At 39.6% G+C, this 22,708-nt stretch overlaps 1 protein-coding gene across 1 annotated transcript in view; it reads left to right on the top strand.

Moving 5' to 3' along the window:
- Nucleotides 1-22,708, top strand: part of LOC115217122 (equilibrative nucleoside transporter 3) — a 47,775-nt gene that overhangs the window by 5,455 nt on the left and 19,612 nt on the right. The window contains exons 2-5 of the mRNA XM_029786726.2: nt 12,887-12,988; nt 15,692-15,773; nt 18,377-18,525; nt 20,706-20,800. Of these exons, the coding sequence (XP_029642586.1) occupies nt 12,939-12,988; nt 15,692-15,773; nt 18,377-18,525; nt 20,706-20,800 (376 nt within the window). The 5' untranslated portion in view covers nt 12,887-12,938. The remainder of the gene's footprint in view (nt 1-12,886; nt 12,989-15,691; nt 15,774-18,376; nt 18,526-20,705; nt 20,801-22,708) is intronic.

The following is a 22,708-nucleotide window of genomic DNA, read 5'->3' as shown; positions in this document are numbered from 1 at the left end:
ACTCGAACCGTCCAACCCATGCTAGCATGGAAAGCGGACGTTAAACGATGATGATGATGATGATGTTATAACATTATCAGGTATTTATAAAAGATTAATTTAATACATGGCATAAATGTTAAAATTCAAATAAAAGTAATTGACAAACTATACATTTTTAATACAAGGCTAAAATTAAATGAGAAATTTACTGAAAGTTGTAAACAATTCCCTTTAACTAAACTTAAATACAAATAAATGTCCTCTGTGTGCAATTTTTTCTTTTCCTCTTTGGCTAAGAATTTCCATTTTGAATGAAAAATTTCTGATAATGTTGAGTTGTTCGTGTGTTGTCTCTATTTGCATTTTTCTGCAAAATTTGCAGAACACCCAACACAAAAGAAAAAGAAATTTGCCTGTTTGATGAAACTTCACAAGATAAACCCTGGGTGTCTCAATTTAGTTCTACAGGGTCATAAGCATAGGTGTGGATGTGTGGTTAATCAGTTTGCTTACCAACCACATGGTTTCAGGTTCAGTCCCACTATGTAGCACCTTGGACAAGTATCTTCTACCACAGCCACAGACTGACCAAAATTTTGCAAATGGATTCGGGAGACAGAAGCTAGAAGAAGCTAGTCTCTTTATGCAAATGTGTACATGTATATATACATACATATGCACACACACACACACACACACACATATATATACACATGTATATTTATATACACACATGTACATATGCGCATATATATCATCATCATCGTTTAACGTCCATTTTCCATGCTGGCATGGGTTGGATGGTTTGACTGAGGTCTGGAGAGCCAATGGCTGCACCAGGCTCCAATCTGATCAGACAAAATTTCTACAGCTGGATTCCCTTCCTAACACCAACCACTCTGAGAGTTAGTGGGTGCTTTTTACATGTCACCAGCACAGGAGTCAGTCAGGTGGGCCTGGCATCGGTCATGTTTGGATAGTGCTTTTACATGCCACCGGCACAGGGGCCAGTCCAGGGGCACTAGCATCAGCCATGTTCGGATGGTGCTGTTTACATGCCACCGGCACAAGAGCCAATCAAGGGGTACTGGCATCAGTCATGTTTGGTTGGTGCTTTTTATGTGCCACCGGCATGGGAGCCTATTAGGGGGCACTGGCCACAGCTATGATATTGGTTTTACTTGACTCAACAGGTCTTCTCAAGCATATTATATTGCCCAACACATCAAAGGTACTCTGAAATGGGCTGGATATACAACACTGGCATTGGCCATGGCTGCACTCTCACTTTAGTCGCCAGGTCTTCTCAATCACAGTGTATCTCCAAAGGTCCTAGTTTCCTGTCATTGCCTCTGTGAGGCCCAACGTTCGAAGGTCATGCTTCACCACCTCATCCTATGTCTTCCTGGGTCTACCTCTTCTACAGGTTCCATCTTGCAACCTTTTCAAGAGTCAAAAGTATTGAAAAGGTTGAAAATAAAAAAGAAATAAGTGGATATTTTACTGGGGAGTATGTTAAATTATGAGGCACTAAAAGAGAATGACTCTCCCCAGACACAACAGTGTATATATATATATATATATATATACTAGCTGATGTATCCGGTAATTCGCGGGAAAGTGGGGCTTATCCCTTGGTTCCGTTCTCAGAATTGTTTTGCTAATCCAGTAACAACAGTACAAAGTATGTAGTGCTTAAAATGGTTTTTGTGCATTTACATAGAATACTGAACTGTCTTACACAGGATCTTGTTTTTAGGAATTCCCAATAAGTTATGAATACCCAAATTGTAAGTCAGTTATGTAATAGCATGAAATTAATTACCCGATAGTAAGAATTCAAATAAAGTAGCCCCAAAATGGGCTTTAATACGTTCCCAGAGCATATAGAAACTTAGGAGAAAATACTAATAAGGTATGTATACTAAAATCGTGAAGTGTGTTACGTAATAACAGGCTTAATCAGATATGAGATAATAACAATTCAAAGTAAATAACTCTGAAAAGGGTTTTTGTACATTCCCATAGGATATTATCCTCAACGGTGGTAGTGTTGGTATATTCATGAATAAGTCACTAACTGAAATAAGTGACTCTATTGTTTAGGAAAATACTATTTACTTGTTAAAGGGTTGTACTGGATAAATTGCGAAAATAAGTCTAACAGTTCAAATACTAAGAAATAAGCATACTCAATTTGATTTATACCAATTGATTTACAAAGATAAATGGGTTGTTTCCCTTGGCTATATTAAGGATCCCTTCCAGGAGCAAATGGGTTATTTCCCTTTGCTATTTTATAAAATAAATTTGTTATATGTAGTAGATATAAGGATCCCTTCCAGAGGCCCTATTATTGATTTTTTTCAACAATCTAAGTATGTCATGAGGTTTCCAGACATGAGTTCTACTCATATGTCGAGTTTCATCATCATCATCATCATCATCATCATTTAACGTCCGCTTTCCATGCTAGCATGGGTTGGACGGTTCAACTGGGGTCTGGGGAGCCCGAAAGCTGCACCAGTCCAGTCAGATCTGGCAGTGTTTCTACAGCTGGATGCCCTTCCTAACGCCAACCACTCCGAGAGTGTAGTGGGTGATTTTATGTGCCACCGACACAGGTGCCAGACGAGGCTGGCAAACGGCCACGCTCGGATGGTGTTTTTTATGTGCCACCGACACAGGTGCCAGACGAGGCTGGCAGACGGCCACGCTCGGATGGTGTTTTTTATGTGCCACCGACACAGGTGCCAGACGAGGCTGGCAGACGGCCACGCTCGGATGGTGTTTTTTATGTGCCACCGACACAGGTGCCAGACGAGGCTGGCAGACGGCCACGCTCGGATGGTGTTTTTTATGTGCCACCGACACAGGTGCCAGACGAGGCTGGCAGACGGCCACGCTCGGATGGTGTTTTTATGTGCCACCGACACAGGTGCCAGATGAGGCTGGCAAACGGCCACGATCGGATCGTGCTTGTTACGTGCCCACAGCACGGAGGCCAGTCGATGCGGTACTGGCTACGGCCACGTTCGGATGGTTTTCTTATGTGCCACGTGCCACCGGCACTGGTACCACAAAGATACAAATTCCATTGATGTTCATCTATTTTGATTTGTTTTGATTTTCACTTGCCTCAGCAGGTCTTCACAAGTGTCACAAGAAGGAAGGTATGCACAGGTGGACTGACTACGTCCCAGGTAGGGGCCATGGGTTATGGCCTGACTAGTCTTGCCGGGTCTTCGGATGGTGTTTTTATGTGCCACCGACACAGGTGCTAGATGAGGCTGGCGAACGGCCACGATCGGATGGTGTTTGTCATGTGCCCACCGCACTGACTACAGCACTGATGGATTTCTTGTGTGCCACAGGCACTGGTACCACAAAGATACAAATTCCATTGATGTTCATCTATTTTGTCTATTTTGATTTGATTTGATTTTCACTTGCCTCAACCGGTCTTCACAAGTGTCACAAGAAGGAAGGTATGCACAGGTGGACTGACTAGTCTTGCTGGGTCTTCGGAAGGTGTTTTTATGTGCCACCGACACAGGTGCCAGATGAGGCTGGCGAACGGCCATGATCGGATGGTGTTTGTTACGTGCCCACAGCACGGAGGCCGGTCGATGCGGAACTGGCTATGGCCACGTTCGGATGGTTCTCTTGTGTGCCACCGGCACTGGTACCACAAAGTGTGTGCCACCGGCACTGGTACCACAAAGATACAGATTCCATTGATGTTCATCTATTTTGATTTGTTTTGATTTTCACTTGCCTCAACAGGTCTTCACAAGTGTCACAAGAAGGAAGGCATGCACAGGTGGACTGACTGACTGACATCAAAATTAATAAAACAATGTAGGAGGAGTTAGCTAACAACACCACAAACAAACACACAGACAGAATTTTCCACGTATGTAGTAGATATATCAACTCTGAAGCAGTTCTCTCCCCTTCATGGGAATTTTCACCCTCTCTTCTACTTCTTAGTAAACTCTCTTTTTCTCTCTCTTGCTCAAAAAGCAACTGTAGACAGCAGCACCAACAGTCCCCAGTCAAACTTTTCTACATGTGTGTTAAACGCTGACCAAATTCTAAAGGCTTCACACAAAACGGATGGTAAGGTGCTATGGCAAAATGAAAGCTCCAATAAGAACAGATGGTAAACACAGAACAACCGTTGGTTTGCCATGTCCTCAAAACATGTACCGAAAGTGATAAAGATCAAACATCCAATCAACATCATGGTGTTTGGAGTGATTACTAGTGATGGTAATGTCATACCTCCTTTCATCTTCCCACACGGCCTCAGACTCAACACAGGCCTACATCAAGTGCCTGAAGGAAGTCAAGAGGGTGGCTGCTGGAAGACCCTATGTCAGACAACGAGACTCTGCGCCATGCCACACAAGCAGGAGAATCCAGTTGTGGTTGTCAGACAATTTCTGTGACCATATCTTCCTTAACATCTGGTCACCTAACTCTCCAGACTGCAACCGCCTTGATTATTATGTGTGGTGCATAGTTGAGCAAGAGATCAACAAAACTCCTTGTAACACCAAAGATGAGCTGAAGGTAAGGATTATGCCAGCATTCACCAACTTGTGTGTGTGGGTGTGTAGCTCTATACATTCTGCTGCTTAGTTGGTGTTCAGAAGGGCATCAAGCCATAAAACCCCTGCCAAAACACGTCTTCTGCTGGCTCCTCACAAACTGTCCAATTCATTTGATATTGCTGCACCTTTTGAGTGTCCATAGCTTACATCAGGTACATTGTATGGAGTTTCTACCCACGCCTTTTCTACAGAGCAAGCAAGGCCATCCACCTGAGTGGGGTTGTGATTTGACAGCCTTCCTACTTACTAAGACCTCATTTTGGCTAGGTTAACCCTAAGGCCCTTCGATTCTAGACCTTGCTTCCACACCCTAAACTTCAGTTCTGACAGTGACTTGGCTATTAGAGCAGGGTCATCAGCATAGAGGAGCTCCCAGAGGCTGCCTGTCTTGAATTCCTTTGTTATTGCCTGGAGGACTATAATGAACAAGAGGGGGCTGAGGACCGATCCTTGGTCAACCCCCTACTTCTACTCGGAATACTTCACTATACTTGTTGCCAACCCTCACCTTATTGACAGCGTCCCTGTACAGAGCTTCTACAGGTCTTATCAGCCACTCATCTATCCCCAGTTTCCGCATTGACCACCAGATAAGGGATCGGGGGACCCTGTCAAAGGCTTTCTGCAAGTCAACAAAAGCCAAGTACAAAGGCTTGAAATTCATTAATTGTTACAGAACTATTGATAGCAAGGAAATCTTTAGACATTCATGGTGAAAGCTGTTTTAGTAAAAAGTCATTCATTAGTGTTCTGCTAAGTTCAAGGCCAAGACCAGGAATTAACTCTCATTCTCATACGTTATCTAAAAAACAAAAAACAAAAAAAAATCAGCAATATAAAAACTGATAAAAACTGATTTTACTCATTGGACTGTGACCAGATTGGCATTGTTTTACACACACACACACACACACACACACACACATATTACAGGAGAGTTGTGTGATAAGAGGTTTGCCTTCCAACTACATGGTTCTGGACATTATTTACATTTGACGGATATTTGTCCTCATCTTGTTTGTTGTTAACGTTTCAGCTGATATACCCTTCAGCCTTCATCAAGTGTCTTGGGGAAATTTCGAACCTGGGTTCTCATTCCTAAGGTATTTTTCGATGTTATTATTATTATTATTGTTCAGGTCACTGCTTGGAATCGAACTCGGAATCTTGGGGTTAATAGCTCGCACTCTTAAACACTAGGCCATATGCCCGTGGACATATATTCTAAATATAGGACAGTACATGGTTTGATACACCTGTAATTATTTTTACCTTTACCTTTGTAGCAGTTGATTATGGTGCTGCTACAGCAGTCATTGGGTATAACTCCTTCATGTTCCACCTGGTTAACTATATGGATGACTAGACCATAACCCACACTGCCAGATACTTTAACCTTCCCAGCAATGATTCCTGTTGGGCTGAGGGCTTTCCTTGACTTCATATCCTTAATTGCTTTATCTACCAAGGTATTGTTGTTTCAGATAGCAGGTCCCTCAGTTGGGCCAACAATTGGCAGATTCTCCTTCTCCCATTCATTCCCTTCATTTAGCAGCCTTTCATAGCAGTGTTTCTAAGTATCTTTCTTTGCAGACTCATTAAATGCAAGTGAAACATTATCCATGAGGACACATTTCTCTCTTATGATGCTGAGATTTTCTCCCAGACACTTTCTTGCAATTTGAAACACTTGATGATGATGATAATAATAATAATAATAATAATAATAATAATAATAATAATAATAATATGAGGGCTATAAAGTGAGGATTAGTTGTATGCTAGGTTGGACAAACAAGAGATGCTTATCTGAACATTTTTCTTGGTAACGTCCATTTTGTGAGGCGAGACCAATTAAACTATACGTAACAGGATCATAAGCACTTGACATTGTAATATAAAATGCTTCCTCAATTTCCAGTGGCTTGTAAGGGCCATTGTGGATTCACCCCAGTTTCACTGCATAAAACCAGGGAAGACCATTCTTCCTTGAAGTAGGTTACCAGTCTGCTGCAGGTAACTTTTCTACGTGATCTGTTACCTTCCCCCAACAGAAGCGAAGTAGAATGCCCTGATAGGAACTACTAGAAAATACATTATGCAAATTTGGAAGTTGGTAATCATATATCCTATGATATTTCATGTCTGTCATTTAAGACTTTGATCATTTCACATTTCACATCCTTGTCATCATGTCTTTTTCTTCTCATGCCACTTTCACCTTCATTCCTCATCTCTGTCACATCACATCTCTTTTATCTCTCATATCTCTGATGCACCTCTCATCATTTATCTCTTATTTCTCCCCTCTCACTTCTCTGTTATCTCATATTGTTCTCATTCTACATCTCTATCATCCTACATCTCAGACCACTTTCATTTCTCTCATCTACCACCTCTATCCTCTCAAATCTTTTTCATCTCATATCTCTCTCTTATTGCATCTCTGTCATCTATCATCTTGGAGAGGCACAAGCACCTACGCACACATATATACACACGGCACTAACTTCCGCCAACCAAATTCAATCACAAAGCTTTGGTTGGCCCGAGGCTATAGCAGAAGACACTTACCCAAAGTGCCACGCAGTGGGACTGAACCTGAAACCATGTAGCTAGGAAGCAAGCTCTCTAACCACACAGCCATGCCCACCTGCATTGCCTTGCTGGCACGTGAAAAAACATTCGAGCGAGGCCGTTGCCAGTGCCGCTGGACTGGCTCCTGGGCAGGTGGCACATAAAAAGCACCATTTGAGCATGGCCACTGCCAGTACCACCTGACTGGCCCTCGTGTCGGTGGCACGTAAAAGCACCCACTACACTCTCGGAGTGGTTGGAATTAGGAAGGGCATCCAGCTGTAGAAACTCTGCCAGATCAGATTGGAGTCTGGTGCAGCCATCTGGTTCGCCAGACCTTAGTCAAATCGTCCAACCCATGCTAGCATAGAAAACAGACGTTAAACGATGATGATGATCATCATCATCTCTCTCCTCTCACATCTCTCTTGTCCCACCTTTCCTTCATTTCACATCTTCCATTAAAAACCTTGATTATTATAACATTCAAAAACAATAGAAGTCATATGCAACATTTAAAAAAATCACTGTTTTATCTTCTATTTACTTGATGAATTTATCTAATTGGAAAACTTAAAATTTTATTATCAAATTGTTCAACTGAACTAACACACACTACAGGTGTGATAATGATATCAAATCTTGGCACAAGGCCAGCAATTTTTGAGTAGCAATAAGTCAATAACACTGACCACAGTGTTCACCTGGTACTTATTTTATTGATACAAAGGATGAAAGCAGAATTTGGGCTCAGAACATGAAAATGAACAAAATGCTGCTAAATATTTTACCCACCATGCTAACGAGTCTGCCAGCTTGCTGCTTTACACAGGTGTGATAATAAAAGAGATGATCATAACACATACAATAATAATTAAGATGACTATAATATTTCTAAGAGTAAGTGGAAGTGAACTACCATTCCCAGAAGTAGCAGTAAATATGCAAAAGATGCAGGCCAATTGCCAAAAAATGCAAATAACAACTAAAAAATGTAGGAAAGTAATGAGCTGCGTGTTTCTAGCCAGACTCTTTTAATTGATGAGACTACAGCTACCTGTTGTCAGTTTATGTTTCATGGTGTTGGATATTGTAAAACAATGAACAAACAAGACAACAAAAAATTAAAGTCTTATGAAAAATTGTTGGTTGTAGTATTCAGATGTATCTTTCATGGCCAACTAAATGCAGACTGTTTAACAATAAGGTAGGAAGAATAATTGGTGGCAACAGGCAGGTGAGAATAATGTGTTTGGCAGTTACCTGTCGGAATAATATATGTTACTATTAGTTTGTAGGAATAATGTGTGTTTAATATTGGGTTAAGGGTGAAATGTATGTTCATTTTCAATATATCTTCATCATTGTACTTCTCTTCTTCTTCTTCTTCTTCTTCTTCTTCTTCTTCTTCTTCTTCTTCTTCTTCTTCTTCTTCTTCTTCTTCTTCTTCTTCTTCTTCTTCTTCTTCTTCTTCTTCTTCTTCTTCTTCTTCTTCTTCTTCTTCTTCTTCTTCTTCTTCTTCTTCTTCTTATTATTATTATTATTATTATTATTATTAAGTGAGAGAGCAGTGCATGCCATCAAAATGACACTGGGGTAAAATATACAAAATATACCCATTATGATTACCCGTCTGATAAGGGTGCACTAGGCACATGCATCACAACCATATGTGCGCGACATTGTGATCTCATATCAAGATAAAAAGCTCCATGAGCTTGTAGGTGGGGCCCAGTTGGAATTTTCTTCTGGTTGAGTAACCCATCCCACTCAAAAGGTCCCTGAATAAGGGTTGTTTAAGGATGTTGAACAAAACAACCATGTTTCCAGAGGTGAATTATTCAAACCCCAAAGAATCCCTCCCAACACATGGCTATGATGCTCCCCTACTACTTGTGCTCGTGATCAGGGATGCACATATCGTCAGCCACTAAGGGACATACTCAACTGGTTAAGGTCAAACAACTGACAAGCAAATCTGTGGTATTGAGCAGAATATTTGTTGTTAGCCCATCTTTTATACCAAGACAAAACAATGTACATGAGAACACTTCCAATCAGTTAAGATCAGAAGCCATGAGAGCCACTGCTTGGCACTGCTGCTGCTCATCATCATCATCATCATCACCATCATCATTATTATTATTAAGTTTCTATCCCTCCACTGCCATGAACAATATTTTTACCTTGTGCCCATAATAGAAAGGATTCTTCTGATCATCATCATCATTAAAGTTATTGCATGCTACATTACTTAGCAGGGATGCTGTCTTGAAGTCTGGTGATCAGAAGTTTCATCAAATCACAAGAATCTCTATATATATAAATGACAAAATGTCTGTGTGTGTGTGTGTGTGTGTCCCCTTTATACAAATTCACTATTTTTCAGTTAGAGGGCTCGCACTTTCTATGGTCATTCTAAACCACCCAAGGGTGGTCATGCACATCTTTACATTTCCCCAGTCACCCCGCAAAGCCATTAAAAAATCAATAGAAGTGACTTTTTTGTGAATTTTCTATCCAAAACCCAATCAAAATGCCCGAAACTTGATACGCCAATTGAATGCCAGCTAGCTGTATGTGATTGGTCGGAGATTTGGACAGTACTCGCGTATATGTGTGCACGCATGCAGCTGTATATGCATGCACGAGCACTATGCCGGGTCATAGTGCTAGTCTTTTCTAAGATTCCTATATTATTATTATTATTATTATTATTATTATTATTATTATTATTATTATAATTAATGGCACCTGGAATGTCATCAGGCACTCATTGTTCTCTACAGGTTGAGCAATGCAGTCAGTAGAAGTTCTATGTTTGCAATATTTAAGAATCTAGTGGTGAGTGAGAAACTCTGGGTATTGATGAGGGTCTGTTTCAGGGACTAATTTTCCAGAAATCCCTTGCCTGATAGTGCTGTCAAAGGGCACTGCTAGTTCAGGATAAACTCTACAGGCAGGACTACTGAAGAGGCAGACAGAGTGAGAAAACCAGACTGCTTTCACTCATGTAGTGTCACATGTAGGATGAGGTTCACCTCATCACCCACCTTCAACAAAGCAGGGTTGGCAGTATTCCTCTGTATTGTGGACCTGGTGAAAGAGGTTGAAAGGATTGAGGCTAGACACCCTTCCTCATTGGTCAAAAGATGGGTAATACATCTACTATAATCATGTACCTGTAGATTGATGAGGAACAGTTAGGTGAGGGTTTGTGCCCTTGATGATCAGGTCGATCCTAGATCTGTGGGGTTTCTTAATTGACCCTTGTTTTAGGTTCCTCCCCTCATTTTTTATGTAAACTGACACACACAAACTGTAAACTATCCCTGTAATGTCCTCCTCATTTGTTGCTTTCGTGGCAAATAAAAGAAATTATTATTATATAATTATTGTTACTTCAATTATAATTGTGTTGATAATTTTATCATTAACCTGGTAGTATATTGTTGTGCTGATAATTCTAACTGCTTGTAGCAATGGTGTTAATGATAATTTTGATGAGGTTAATTATAAAACTGATATGAACGATAATAATTGTTTTTATGATTTTAGAAATAAATAGTGATAGTCATGGTGATAACGGTAATAATGTTATGATGAACTGATTTACCATATTTAATGATGTACAAGATTACCTGCTGGTTCACCAATAGTTCAAGGTACAGGAATCCCATGGTCCAATTTATGCAAAACTTGTTTTGTTCCATTTGTTTTCACATTTCAGGGGTACTTTCAGAGTATTTTCCCATTATGCACCGATTTGGCTGTATCAAATTACAGACAAGCATGCACGCAAGCAAGAACACAAGCAATCACAAAGTTTTAGTAATATATAGATAAAATGCACTTTTTTCCCAGAAAAATGTTCCAAAACTCACCCCAGATCCTATGAGCAAAGCTGGACCTCCCATAAGCTGATTTTGTCCCTGACACTATTATAGACTAATTTTAGTCCAAATGGCCCCTACTGTCTAACATCATCATCATCATTTAACATCCATTTTCTATGCTGGGATGGGTTTGGCTTGAGTTGGATGGTTTGACAGAAGCTGGCAAGCCAGGGAGCTACACCAGACTCCAGCTGTCTGCTTTGGCAGGGTTTTTATGGCTGGATGCCCTTCCCAATGCCACTTTACAGAATGTGGACTAGGTGCTTTTTAATGAGGCACCAGCACCCACGACCCTACAAAGTTAGGAATGATCAGCTGAAGTGGGATGCAGGGGACATGCCTGTATGCAAGGGCAACCCTGATCTTACTTAGCTTTTAAGTGTCTTCTCCAGCAAACCACCAGGAGTCTCAATCCGCTGTCACCCCTTTTGTGAGTCCCAACATCAGAAGATCCTTTCTCACCACTTCCTCTTCCTGAGTCTACCCCTTTTACATGTTCCCTCCACAATTAGAGATTGGCATTTTTTGATGCATCTGTCTCCATTCGTACACATTACATGACCATCCCAGCACAGTCTTCTCTCTTGCACATTACATCTGATGCCTCACATCCCTAGCTTTTCTCTCAAATCACTTACACTTAGTCATATGCACAGTGACAGCAGAGCATGCAGGCTTCGTTTCTTTCAAATCACCACATTAGACAATCAGTTCCTGAGTTTTAGTGGCTATGGTTCTGGGTTCAGTCCCACTGCATGGCACCTTGGGCAAGTGTCTTCTACTATAGCCACAGGCTGACCAAAGCCTTGTATGTCCTCAGTAGTCACAGCCCATGTCTCATTGCCATGTAGCATAGCTGTTCATACACAGGTATCATACAACCTGCCTTTCACTCTGAGGGACAGGCCCTTCATCACTAACAGAGGTAGTGGCTCCCTGAACTTTCCCAGCCTGTTCTTATTGTAGCAGCTACGCTTTCAGAACTATCTCCTCCACTTCTAACATGGTCACCTAAGTAACAGAAACTGTTTACTACTTCTAAGGATCCCCCCGCTGACATTTTTTATACTTTCTTGGCATTTAATAATAATATTATTATTATTATATTATTATTATTATTATTTGTACTGTTGTTTTGTAATGTACTGCTAGACAGCTTTACATATTACATGCTTTAACAATATGATATTAAAACTGGTGGCGAGCTGGCAGAATCGGTAGCACACCGGGCGAAATGCTTAGCGGTATTTCGTCTGCCGCTACGTTCTCAGTTCAAATTCTGCCGAGGTCAACTTTGCCTTTCATCCTTTCGGGGTCGATTAAATAAGTACCAGTTATGCACTGGGGTTGATATAATCGACTTAATCCATTTATCTGTCCTTGTTTGTCCTCTCTGTGTTTAGCCCCTTGTGGGTAGTAAAGAAATATGTATTTAAACTAACATATCCAACCCAAATATTCTACCTGTTTTTATGTTCATACTAGTCAGCTCTGGCCTCTCATACCTACCTGACAATGTCATTCTAAAAATAAACAATCCCTTTATTGAAATTCCAAAGCTACAAGATAATCCATGATTAATTCAAAACAATGTGAATAAATAAGCAATACTTTTGACAGAGTAAGCTGAATGCTAAATGGTTAATGCCCCAAAAAGATTTTTTCCTCTTCCTGGATAATGTCTGCTGAAACTGGGGTGCATCTTTCATGTCCATGTGGCTGTTTTGCCATCAAATACAATCGTATTAACTCCAAAATAATTTTTAAAGATTTCACTTGATTTTCTATTTTTTTTTTGTCTTTGTTTTTCAGCTTTCCATTAATTTATTTTAAGTATAACGAAAAAGTTTGATCAAAATTAAAGATGGAAGAATCGGAGTCTCTAATCAACCAAGGCCCCACACCTATTGACAAGTAAGTAGAAAGATAATCCCTTTCTCTCGTTAATCATTGAACCAATTAACCTCTGGAGTGTTTCTTTAATTGTTCAGCCATTCATTCTTCAATCAGATGAGTTCGTCCATCATTTGCAACTTCATCAGGGTTGCACTCGGGATTCTGATGAACTCAACTGATTGATTGATCAACCACACAATTAATCCAACAGTCAATTAGTTAAATGATTAACTAGTTGACTAATAATAATCATTTCAAACTTTGACTCAAAGGCGACAATTTTAGGGGAAAGAGATAGTTGATGACATTGATCCCCAGTGCACAGCTGGTACTTATTTTATAGAGCTGGATGAAAATAAGATTTAAACTCAGAACATAAATCTAAATGAAACCCCTATTTCTTTACTACCCACAAGGGGCTAAACACAGAGAGGACAAACAAGGACAGACAAACAGATTGAGTCAATTACATCGACCTCAATAACACCAATTAATAATTAGGTCATTACTAATTTATTTTTAATTACTTTTGCCATTATACAATCATTAATAATAGCTAATGTAACTAGCTTAATTACATGGGTGGGTGTTGTTTAGCCTCAGTTGAAGCTTTATCACATAGCTCTGTGATCAAGGCATTCGGACTGTCACATTCCTCTATTTTCCTTTTACCCTTTTACTTGTTTCAGTCATTTGACTGCGGCCATGCTGGGGCACTGCCTTTAGTCGAGCAAGTCGACCCCAGGACTTATTCTTTGTAAGCCTAGTACTTATTCTGTCGGTCTCTTTTACCAAACTGCTAAGTTACAGGGATGTAAACACACCAGCATCGGTTGTCAAGCGATGTTGGGGGAGGCAAACACAGACACACAAACATATACACACACATACATACACATATATATATACATATATGACGGGCTTCTTTGAGTTTCTGTCTACCAGATTCACTCGCAAGGCTTTGGTCGGCCCGAGGCTATAGTAGAAGACACTTGCCCAAGGTGCCACGCAGTGGGACCGAACCCAGAACCATAGCCACTAAAACTCAGGAACTGATTGTCTAATGTGGTGATTTAAAAGAAATTTGACTGCTATTTCTAACAGGTTAAGCAACCATATTGAAGATCCTCGTTGGCATGTAATTTGTATGTGTGTGTGTCTATGTGAGTGTGCAGATGCATGTGTGATATCACTATCATCATCATCATCATCATCATCATCATCATCATCATCGTTTAACGTCCGTCTTCCATGCTAGCACGGGTTGGACAGTTCGACCGGGGTCTGGGAAGCCAGGGGCTGCACCAGGCTCCAGTCTGATCTGGCAGAGTTTCTACAGCTGGATACCCTTCCTAACGCCAACCACTCCGCGAGTGTAGTGGGTGCTTTTTATGTGCCACCTGCACAGGTGCCAGGGGGGTCCAGCATCGGCCACGATCGGTCGGAGCTTTTAACGTGCCACCAGCACGGAAGCCAGCCAAGGCGGCACTGGCAACGGCCACGTTTGGATGGTGCTTTTTATGTGCCACCGGCACAGAAGCCAGTCGGGGCGGCGCTGGCAACGGCCACATTCGGATGGTGCTTTTTATGTGCCACCGGCACAGGTATCACAACTTCACTATGTAAATGAATTTTTTCTAGCTGGAAATGATAAGAATGGTTGAGCATGGAGCAAATAAAATGTAAGGCATTTTAGACTTTAAGTTTCAAGTTCAAATTCCACCAGGATCAACTTTTACCTTCCATGGATGCAGTTATGTCTGTGTAGTAGTAAAGCTGTTTCCTTTACAATTGATTCTGTTCTGGGTGTGATTTCACTGGAGAGACATCTTGGAGAAAGGTGTAGGCATGGCTTTGTGGTAAATTATTTGCTTCCGAACCACGTGATTCTGGGTTCAGTCCCTGTGTGTGGTACTTTGGACAAATCTTTTCTACCATTATATATACAAACATTTTATAATTATAAGCATAATTATAATTAGGGGTCAGCTAATTGCTTCACCACGTACCAAATTTAGAAATAGGAGTTAAAAATTCCTTTCCTACTACCGTAAGAATCTCTCAGACAATAACACACTTTTTTACGTAGGCAAAGAGAAAAATAATGAATCCACACGACTCCAATTTGCCACATACACTTTTCGAGATTAAAGTGTGTTTACTTACTTCTCATCATCAGTGTAGCTTTTCAGATATAAAATTTGAAAATGCTAGGGTTAAATATGTACATGATGAAACGTCATTGGTATGTGGTGAAGCAATTAGCCGACCCCTAATTATAATTATAGAATATTAGTGTAATTTTACCAAAGAAGGTTATTTTAACATAACCGATCTACGTGGTAAAATTATTAATTAATTGATATATATATATTATATATATATATATATATGGTGAGGGGAGTCTTTGTGTCTGTGTTTGTCCCCCACCTCTGCTTGACAACCAGTGTTGGTTTTATATGTGTCCCTCTAACTTAGCGGTTTGGCAAAAGAGACTGAAATAAGTCCTGGGATCAGTTCATTCGACTAAAGAGTCTTCAAGGCAGTACTGCCCCAGCATGGCCACAGTCTAATAATCGAAACAAGTAAAAGAATAAAAGAAAGAACATACTTGTGCAAGTGTATGTTTATTTTTGTGGTTTTTTTCTTTTTGTATTATATTGTTTTCTCTGTCTCTCACATTAATCTGGTAATTTCCTTTTTTTATCATCTTTTTTTCAGATATCATTTGGTTTATATAATAACTTATTTGTTAGGGGTTACCACTCTCTTGCCATGGAACTTTTTTATCACAGGAGAAAAGGTTGGTTTGTTTGTTTGTTTGTTGCTATTGTCACTGTTGTTGTTGTTGCCAGGATTTCACACTTTATACTTAGTTTCATATAATCTCTTGAGTATGTTTTTAATCAGGGGTGGGTGAGCGAGCGAGCGAGTGTGTGTGTGTGTGCATGTGCATAGCAGTGTTCCAACTCAAATTCAGTAATGTAAGCTAATGAAAAACTCATTAATTATACAATACTAGCACTATGACCCAGCGTTGCCGGGTCATAGTGCTAGTGCATGCATATACAGCTGCATGCGTGCACACATACACACGAGTACTGTCCAAATCTCCGACCAATCACATGCAGCTAGCTGGCATTCAATTGGCGTATCACGTTTCGGGCATTTTGATTGGGTTTTGGATAGAAAATTCACAAAAATGTCACTTCTATTGATTTTTTAATGGCTTTGCGGGGTGACTGGGGAAATGTAAAGATATGCACGACCACCCTTGGATGGTTTTGAATGACCATAGAAAGTACGAGCCCTCTAACTGAAAAATTGTGGATTTGTATAAAGGACACACACACAGACATTTTGCCATTTATATATAGAGAGATTCCTGTATACTGTAATTGCTGAGTCTAAATAATACAGGAACAGGACCATGTGCATCTCTGTACTTAGTGACATTGTAAAAGCCATTAGTTCTTTTGTCTGGTAATCCTGACTGCTTATCCACTTAGCAGTATATTTAACCCTTTCGTTACCAATGTACCTGATGCCACATCCAGTTCTCTCAGACAAACTTCCTGGTTAAAGCAATTCAAACCTCTTGCTAATTTATTTTCCAAACACCTGCTTTAGTAATCCTTTCTATTTGGTCATCCCATAAATAATGTGTTTTTTTTTAAAATTAAGATAAATAAATTACAGAGATGTACTTGCATAGCAAGTGACCTGATCTGAGATTGTGTGCTGGAACGATAACAATTACAGCATGGAAGATGTTTATAAGCCATTTAAGAAACACACAAAAACCATTAGATTCACTTCAACATTTAAATTTAATTTGTGTCAAAACTTTGTGCTGCACGAAGTTTTGTCAGTGAACAGGTCACCGTCTCAAAGTGACGAAAATATTTTGACAAATTAAACTTAAATGTTGAAGTGGATCTAACGGTTTTTGTGTGTTTCTTAAAAGGCTTATAAAGATAAATAAAGTTCTTTTTGAATCTAAAATATACTCTCCTTTGTTTTCTGCAATGCTCTTCCATCTACCTGGTAGACTTGCAAGAAACCACTTCCAATATTCTCTTGTCTGTGACATAAAATACTCCTCCAGTTCTGTTCCGATCTTAACTACAGAATTCATATTTTTTTCCTTCCAAATGATTTGGAAGACTGCGGAATAAATGATAATCAGATGGAGCAATGTATGGCGAATATGTGGGGGTTGGGCTTCATTTCCCATTCAAACTGTTCCAGGCAATTTTGATTTAGCAACCTTAACAGAAAACCGAACTAAGAAAAGGGGCAACCCTTACTAATGGTGAAGAGTTAAAGGCTGAGTTAGTCAACCCTGACAGCAAATTATGCCAAATGAGAACTTGAAGCCCACTAACCTGTTCATCCTGAAGAGATCTTGAAGACACAATGAACAGGTTGTGTGTGAGGTCCCTAACCCTTAATTGTGGGGTTGAGAATATGTGTGCATTTATACTGTTAGAATAAATATTTTTTCTGCTAACCTCCTCAGCAGGAGTACTGCTAGTAGTACTGTTTGTCTTTCAGGTCTTTCAGGTAGATTAAGGACAGCTAGAAACTGCATTTAATTTTTAAGGTTTTGGTCTGGAGGAAACGGTTGTATTCACAGCTTCTGCAGGCTCTTTAACCCGTTTGTTACTGTATTTATTTCGAGATGCTCTGTGTTTCTTTCAATTCATTTTGAATATAACAAAGAATTTAGTAAAATAACTTAGTTATCACTAAGCTATTATTAGGAGCATAAATTGTGACTAAGGTTTGGTGGAAGATTTTAATTCAGAACTTTTGAAAACAAGACATTTGTACTCAGAGCCAGAGGTGGTTTTAGACAGGTTGGTACCAAATGGGTTAAGCAAAGTTTGACAACTTCAGGAAAAGGATGGGCAGGGGGTGGATTCCAGAGGGGTTGTTTGGGAATGGAAAGAGTGTGTTTTGACTGAAATAATTGATACAATCATCATTGTCATTGTTTAATGCCCACCTTCCATGCTGACAGGAGTGGGACGTTTGAATGCTTGGTCATGTCCGTAGTAAGAGGTACTGGGTTTCATATAATCCATGGCCAAACATGTTGTGTGAGTACAGTTCTATGGTTTAGAAGTTTATTTCACGGCTAAAAGATGCAGCAGAAAAATCTCCTTCATTCACCATTCTTAATAAACTTTACAACAGCAAACATACAGTGTGCACCAGTCCAAACCATGTTTGTATGAGTGAATAATGAACGGTAAAATAGTAGCTACATTATTATTATTATTATTACAAGGGTTTATCTTAAAATGTGCTTTTAAGGTAAATTCTTATAAATTGCCTGACTTATCTTTGCCTTAACAATGGCAACTTTTTAACGATTCTATTTCTCTTTGAATTTTGCAGTATTTTCACTTCAAGTTAAGAAACACAACACTGCCCGGCAACATGTCAGATGTTACACCATTGCAACAGTACTTTGAAAGTTCCCTTGCTGTTTCAGCAACAGTCTCAAACGTCCTCTGTAATATAATTGTGGTAATAATTGTAAAACGGTAAGTTTATACCAAAAGGCAGTGAGCTGGCAGAAACGTTAGCACGCCGGGCGAAATGCGTAGCTGTATTTTGTCTGCCGTTACGTTCTGAGTTCAAATTCTGCCCAGGTCGACTTTGCCTTCCATCCTTTCGGGGTCGATAAATTAAGTACCAGTTACGCACTGGGGTCGATGTAATTGACTTAATCCGTTTGTCTGTCCTTGTTTGTCCCCTCTGTGTTTAGCACCTTGTGGATAGTAAAGAAATAGGTAAGTTTATACCAGAACCATTTATCATATCTCTGGCACCAAAATTGATACTAGTCATGATAATTTGAATATACTTCACCTGAAGTTTGTTATCATGTACCTGACAACTGTATTTAATCTTTTTAGTGCAGAAATCAAACAAAACTTCTCAAAATTTCATTAATCTACAATGCAAAACGCAGTTCTCTACACCAATCTGTCTTTTGTTGAGGAATGTTACTTTTGAAACTATTTTCTGTTGAGATATGTCAAGTTTATTGAGGCAATATTACTTGCAGAAAATACTGGTTTTTTTTTTTTTTCTGTAGTTTCAGCTCAGAGCTGTGGCCATGCTGGTGCACCACCGTTTTGCTACAGTTATTACTGAGAGCCTCTTCTAATATGTGGCACTTGGTGAAGAATGGAGTTTGATATAGCTACCCTCATTTGCACCTCTTGCCGTGAGGTAGGTTCATCTGGGACTCTCGATAGGAAAAGGTCCAGCATACCTCTCCCGTCTTCTCTCCAGGAAGTAGAGTCTTAGCTGTTTCAACCTTTCTCAGTAGCTGAGCTGTTGCAAAGAGACGATCTTCTTTGTGAATCTTCTCTGGATTGCTTCAAGGTCCGCTGTTAATTTCACACTGGTGGGTGACCATAGCTGTGAGCAGTAATTCAGGTGGCTGAGGACGAATGTCCGCCAGAGGACCATCATGGTTTCCTTATCTCTGGTTCTGAATGTTCTTAGGATTCACCCAGCCAGTCGTCTGCACTTTGTCGCCATCCTGGCAATGTGCACTTGGAAAGAGGTATCATCATGCATGTCGATACCCAGGTCCCTCACAGACTTAGGCTCTGGAATTGAAATTCCCTGTGGACCGGTGTATCCTGTAAGTTTAATATTCAGTTTTGGATGCTGGTAGCACAGGGCCTGGAATTTTTCAGCATTAAACTGCATATTATTATCCTCAGCCCATCTGTAGATTGAGTCCAACTCCTGCTGCAGGTGTGCAACATCGCTGGGGTTCTGTATTTTCTGCGAGACTTTCATATTGTCTGCATAGCTTGCCAGAGTGGCTATCCGGGCATTTGTGTGTTCATAGAGGTGGCTCCATTAACCAATACTGCCTGACTCCTATCTTTCAGGAAGTCATGTAACCACACTCCAAGTTTTCCAGCTATGCCAAGGTCACGCAGTTTATGGCATATCATACCATGATCCACTTTGTCAAAAGCTTTTGCAAAATCAAGGTGCATTACGTCCACATTTGAGTTGTTGAGTAACTGCCTCAACACCCAGTCATAATGTTGTAAGAGCTGGGTCAGGCAGCTCCTACCTGGTCGAAAGCCATGCTGGGTATCACTGTATTTAGAAACAACAGACAGGTGCCATTTTGTCCCTAAGTTTATGGACACATCAAAGAGACTTCAAAATGACTGTTGTTTCCCAACCACTTCTAGGTTGATTTATGTGAATTTCAAATCATGACCAACAGGATTCGAACTCAGAATATAATAGGCTGTAATTAAATACTGCAAAAATTTTGTCTGAAACTCCAAAGTTTCTGTCAATCCACCATATTGTTCTTGTTGCTGTAGTAGTGGTGGTGAAGCTAATAATCATGATGATGATGATGATGATGGTAATAAAGATGTGGTGAGCTGGTAGAACCGTTAGCACACCAGGCGAAATGCTTAGTGGTATTTCGTCTGCCATTACATTCTGAGTTCAAATTCTGCCGAGGTCGACTTTGCCTTTCATCTTTCGGGGTCAATAAATTAAGTACCAGTTACACACTGGGGTCAATATAATCAACTTAATCCGTTTGCCTGTCCTTGTTTGTCCCCTCTGTGTTTAGCCCCTTGTGAGTAACAAAGAAATAGGTAATAAAGATGATCATGATGGTGGCATTGGGGATAATAATAATAAAGTATTTTCTTCTCTTCTTTTTCAGTGTTGGCATGAAGACCCGCTTCACTACGTCATTCGTATCGATAATGCTACTGCTTGGGCTGACTGTAAGTTTTGTGAAGGTCAATACAAACTCTTGTAAGTATCAATAAATTTTTTTTTATAAAAAAAAGAAGCTTCTTCTAATGTTTTTTTTTCTCCTACATCCAAAAGCTTGTGCGGGTTTTAGCTTCAACACCATTGCATGACACACAGAGCAAGTATTTTGTTTTATAGCCTCAAGTTGACCCATACCTGGTAGAGGCAAACTACAGAAACCCATCACACACACACACCCTCTTTTTTAAAATGTGACTCCTTTACAGCAATAAAACATGTTCTGCTCTTCCCCCTTTTCTCATCCGTTTATCCCTCATCTAGCACAAAGCTTCTCAGTCAGGGGTCATATGATGTCATCATGCAAGGTGCACGATGACATCATTAGGGCTGCTGGTATGGAAAAAGCTCTCAATACATTCTGTAAAGTGGTTGGCATTAGGAACAACCACAATAATCATACCGAAGCAGACACTGGAGCCTGAGTGGAGAAAATTTAAAATAAATAATGTGACGTACAAACAGTGAAGACAAATATGAAATAACACTGAAGTCAATTTTCAGAGGGAGAGAGAGAGTGAAAGAAACAGATATCTATATGTGAAAGTGAGAAACAGAATTAGAGATAAATAGAGAGAGAGAGAGAAAAAAAAGTGGGATGATTGCTTGAAAAGTACAACAGTCGAAGGGAGAGAATCGCTTGAAAACTGCAGAAGTCGAAGAGAGAGAATTTGACTGTAAAACAGCTTTTTTTTTTGTTTTTGAGAAAAACCCATGTACGGAAATTTTTTTCTTGGTCAATTTGCCACATTAATTGGGAGCTCTAAGCAAAATGTTATAGTGCATGACCATCCATGGCATATAAGTAATGTGTGTGTAAAGTTTGGTGAAAATCAATTGAAAACTAGAAATGCATATTACACACACAGACATCCTTTGTTTTATATATATATAGATTATAGATCTCACCTTATAAAGCTGACAATTGTTTCTATTGCATATATATATATATATATATATAAAAGGAAAGTTTACGAAAATAAACAAAAGACGAAGGCAGGTGGAGTACAAACAAACAAATGTATTAGTATAACGCTCAGGAATAGAAAAAGTCTTTTACGTTTCGAGCCTACGCTCTTCTACAGAAAGGGACACAGAAAAAAACAAGGAGAGAAAAAAAAATATATATATATATACGCTCATATGCATATATATCTAAAAAACGTTAAAATTAATATTAATATCCTTGAAAATATATGTTAACACAACATTATCAAGGCTACCCAAAATTAGTGAAATTCAAAAACTCTGAATTTCTCATAACTCTGCAAAGGATATTTGTATTTTACCTGTCTTGCAGGGTAATTTACCTGGGATCTGTATTCCATTTACATTTACTAAGTGACAGGTGAGGATTGGCAACACAATGGGCATCTGATTGTAGAAAATCTACCTGAAACTTCATCTGACAGGTGCAAGCATAGAAAAGTGGGTGTTAAAATGATTATGATGATGATATTGTGACAGGCTTCGTTCAGTTTCTGTTTGCCAGATACATTCTCAAGGATGAACCCAAAACCACATGGTTGGGAAGCAAGCTTTTTAAATGAACCTATTGTAAAGTAAAAAATATATATATATATATATATATATATAAAGAAGACTTACACTCCAGAAATGTGTCAACCATCTCCCCCTCTCTCTCTCTCTCTCTCTCTCTCTAGCTAGCTTCCAATCTGTCTGTTTATCTTGTGACATTAATGTCTTTCAAAATCATTCTCTTAAATGTCTCTAAATGTCAGCCACTTTTCGTCTGTTCTCGTCACTAAGTGTAGTGGCAAAAGGGACAAATAGATAGACAAATTAGTTATTGATCTAATCATCATCATTATCATTATCGTTTTACGTCCGTTTTCCATGCTGGCATGGGTTGGAAGGTTTGACTGGAGT

The sequence above is a fragment of the Octopus sinensis genome, linkage group LG11, assembly GCF_006345805.1.
Source record: "Octopus sinensis linkage group LG11, ASM634580v1, whole genome shotgun sequence".
NCBI classification, from domain to species: domain Eukaryota; kingdom Metazoa; phylum Mollusca; class Cephalopoda; order Octopoda; family Octopodidae; genus Octopus; species Octopus sinensis.
The sequence above is the reverse complement of the archived record's forward strand: the minus strand, read 5'-3'. Positions and strand labels throughout refer to the sequence as shown.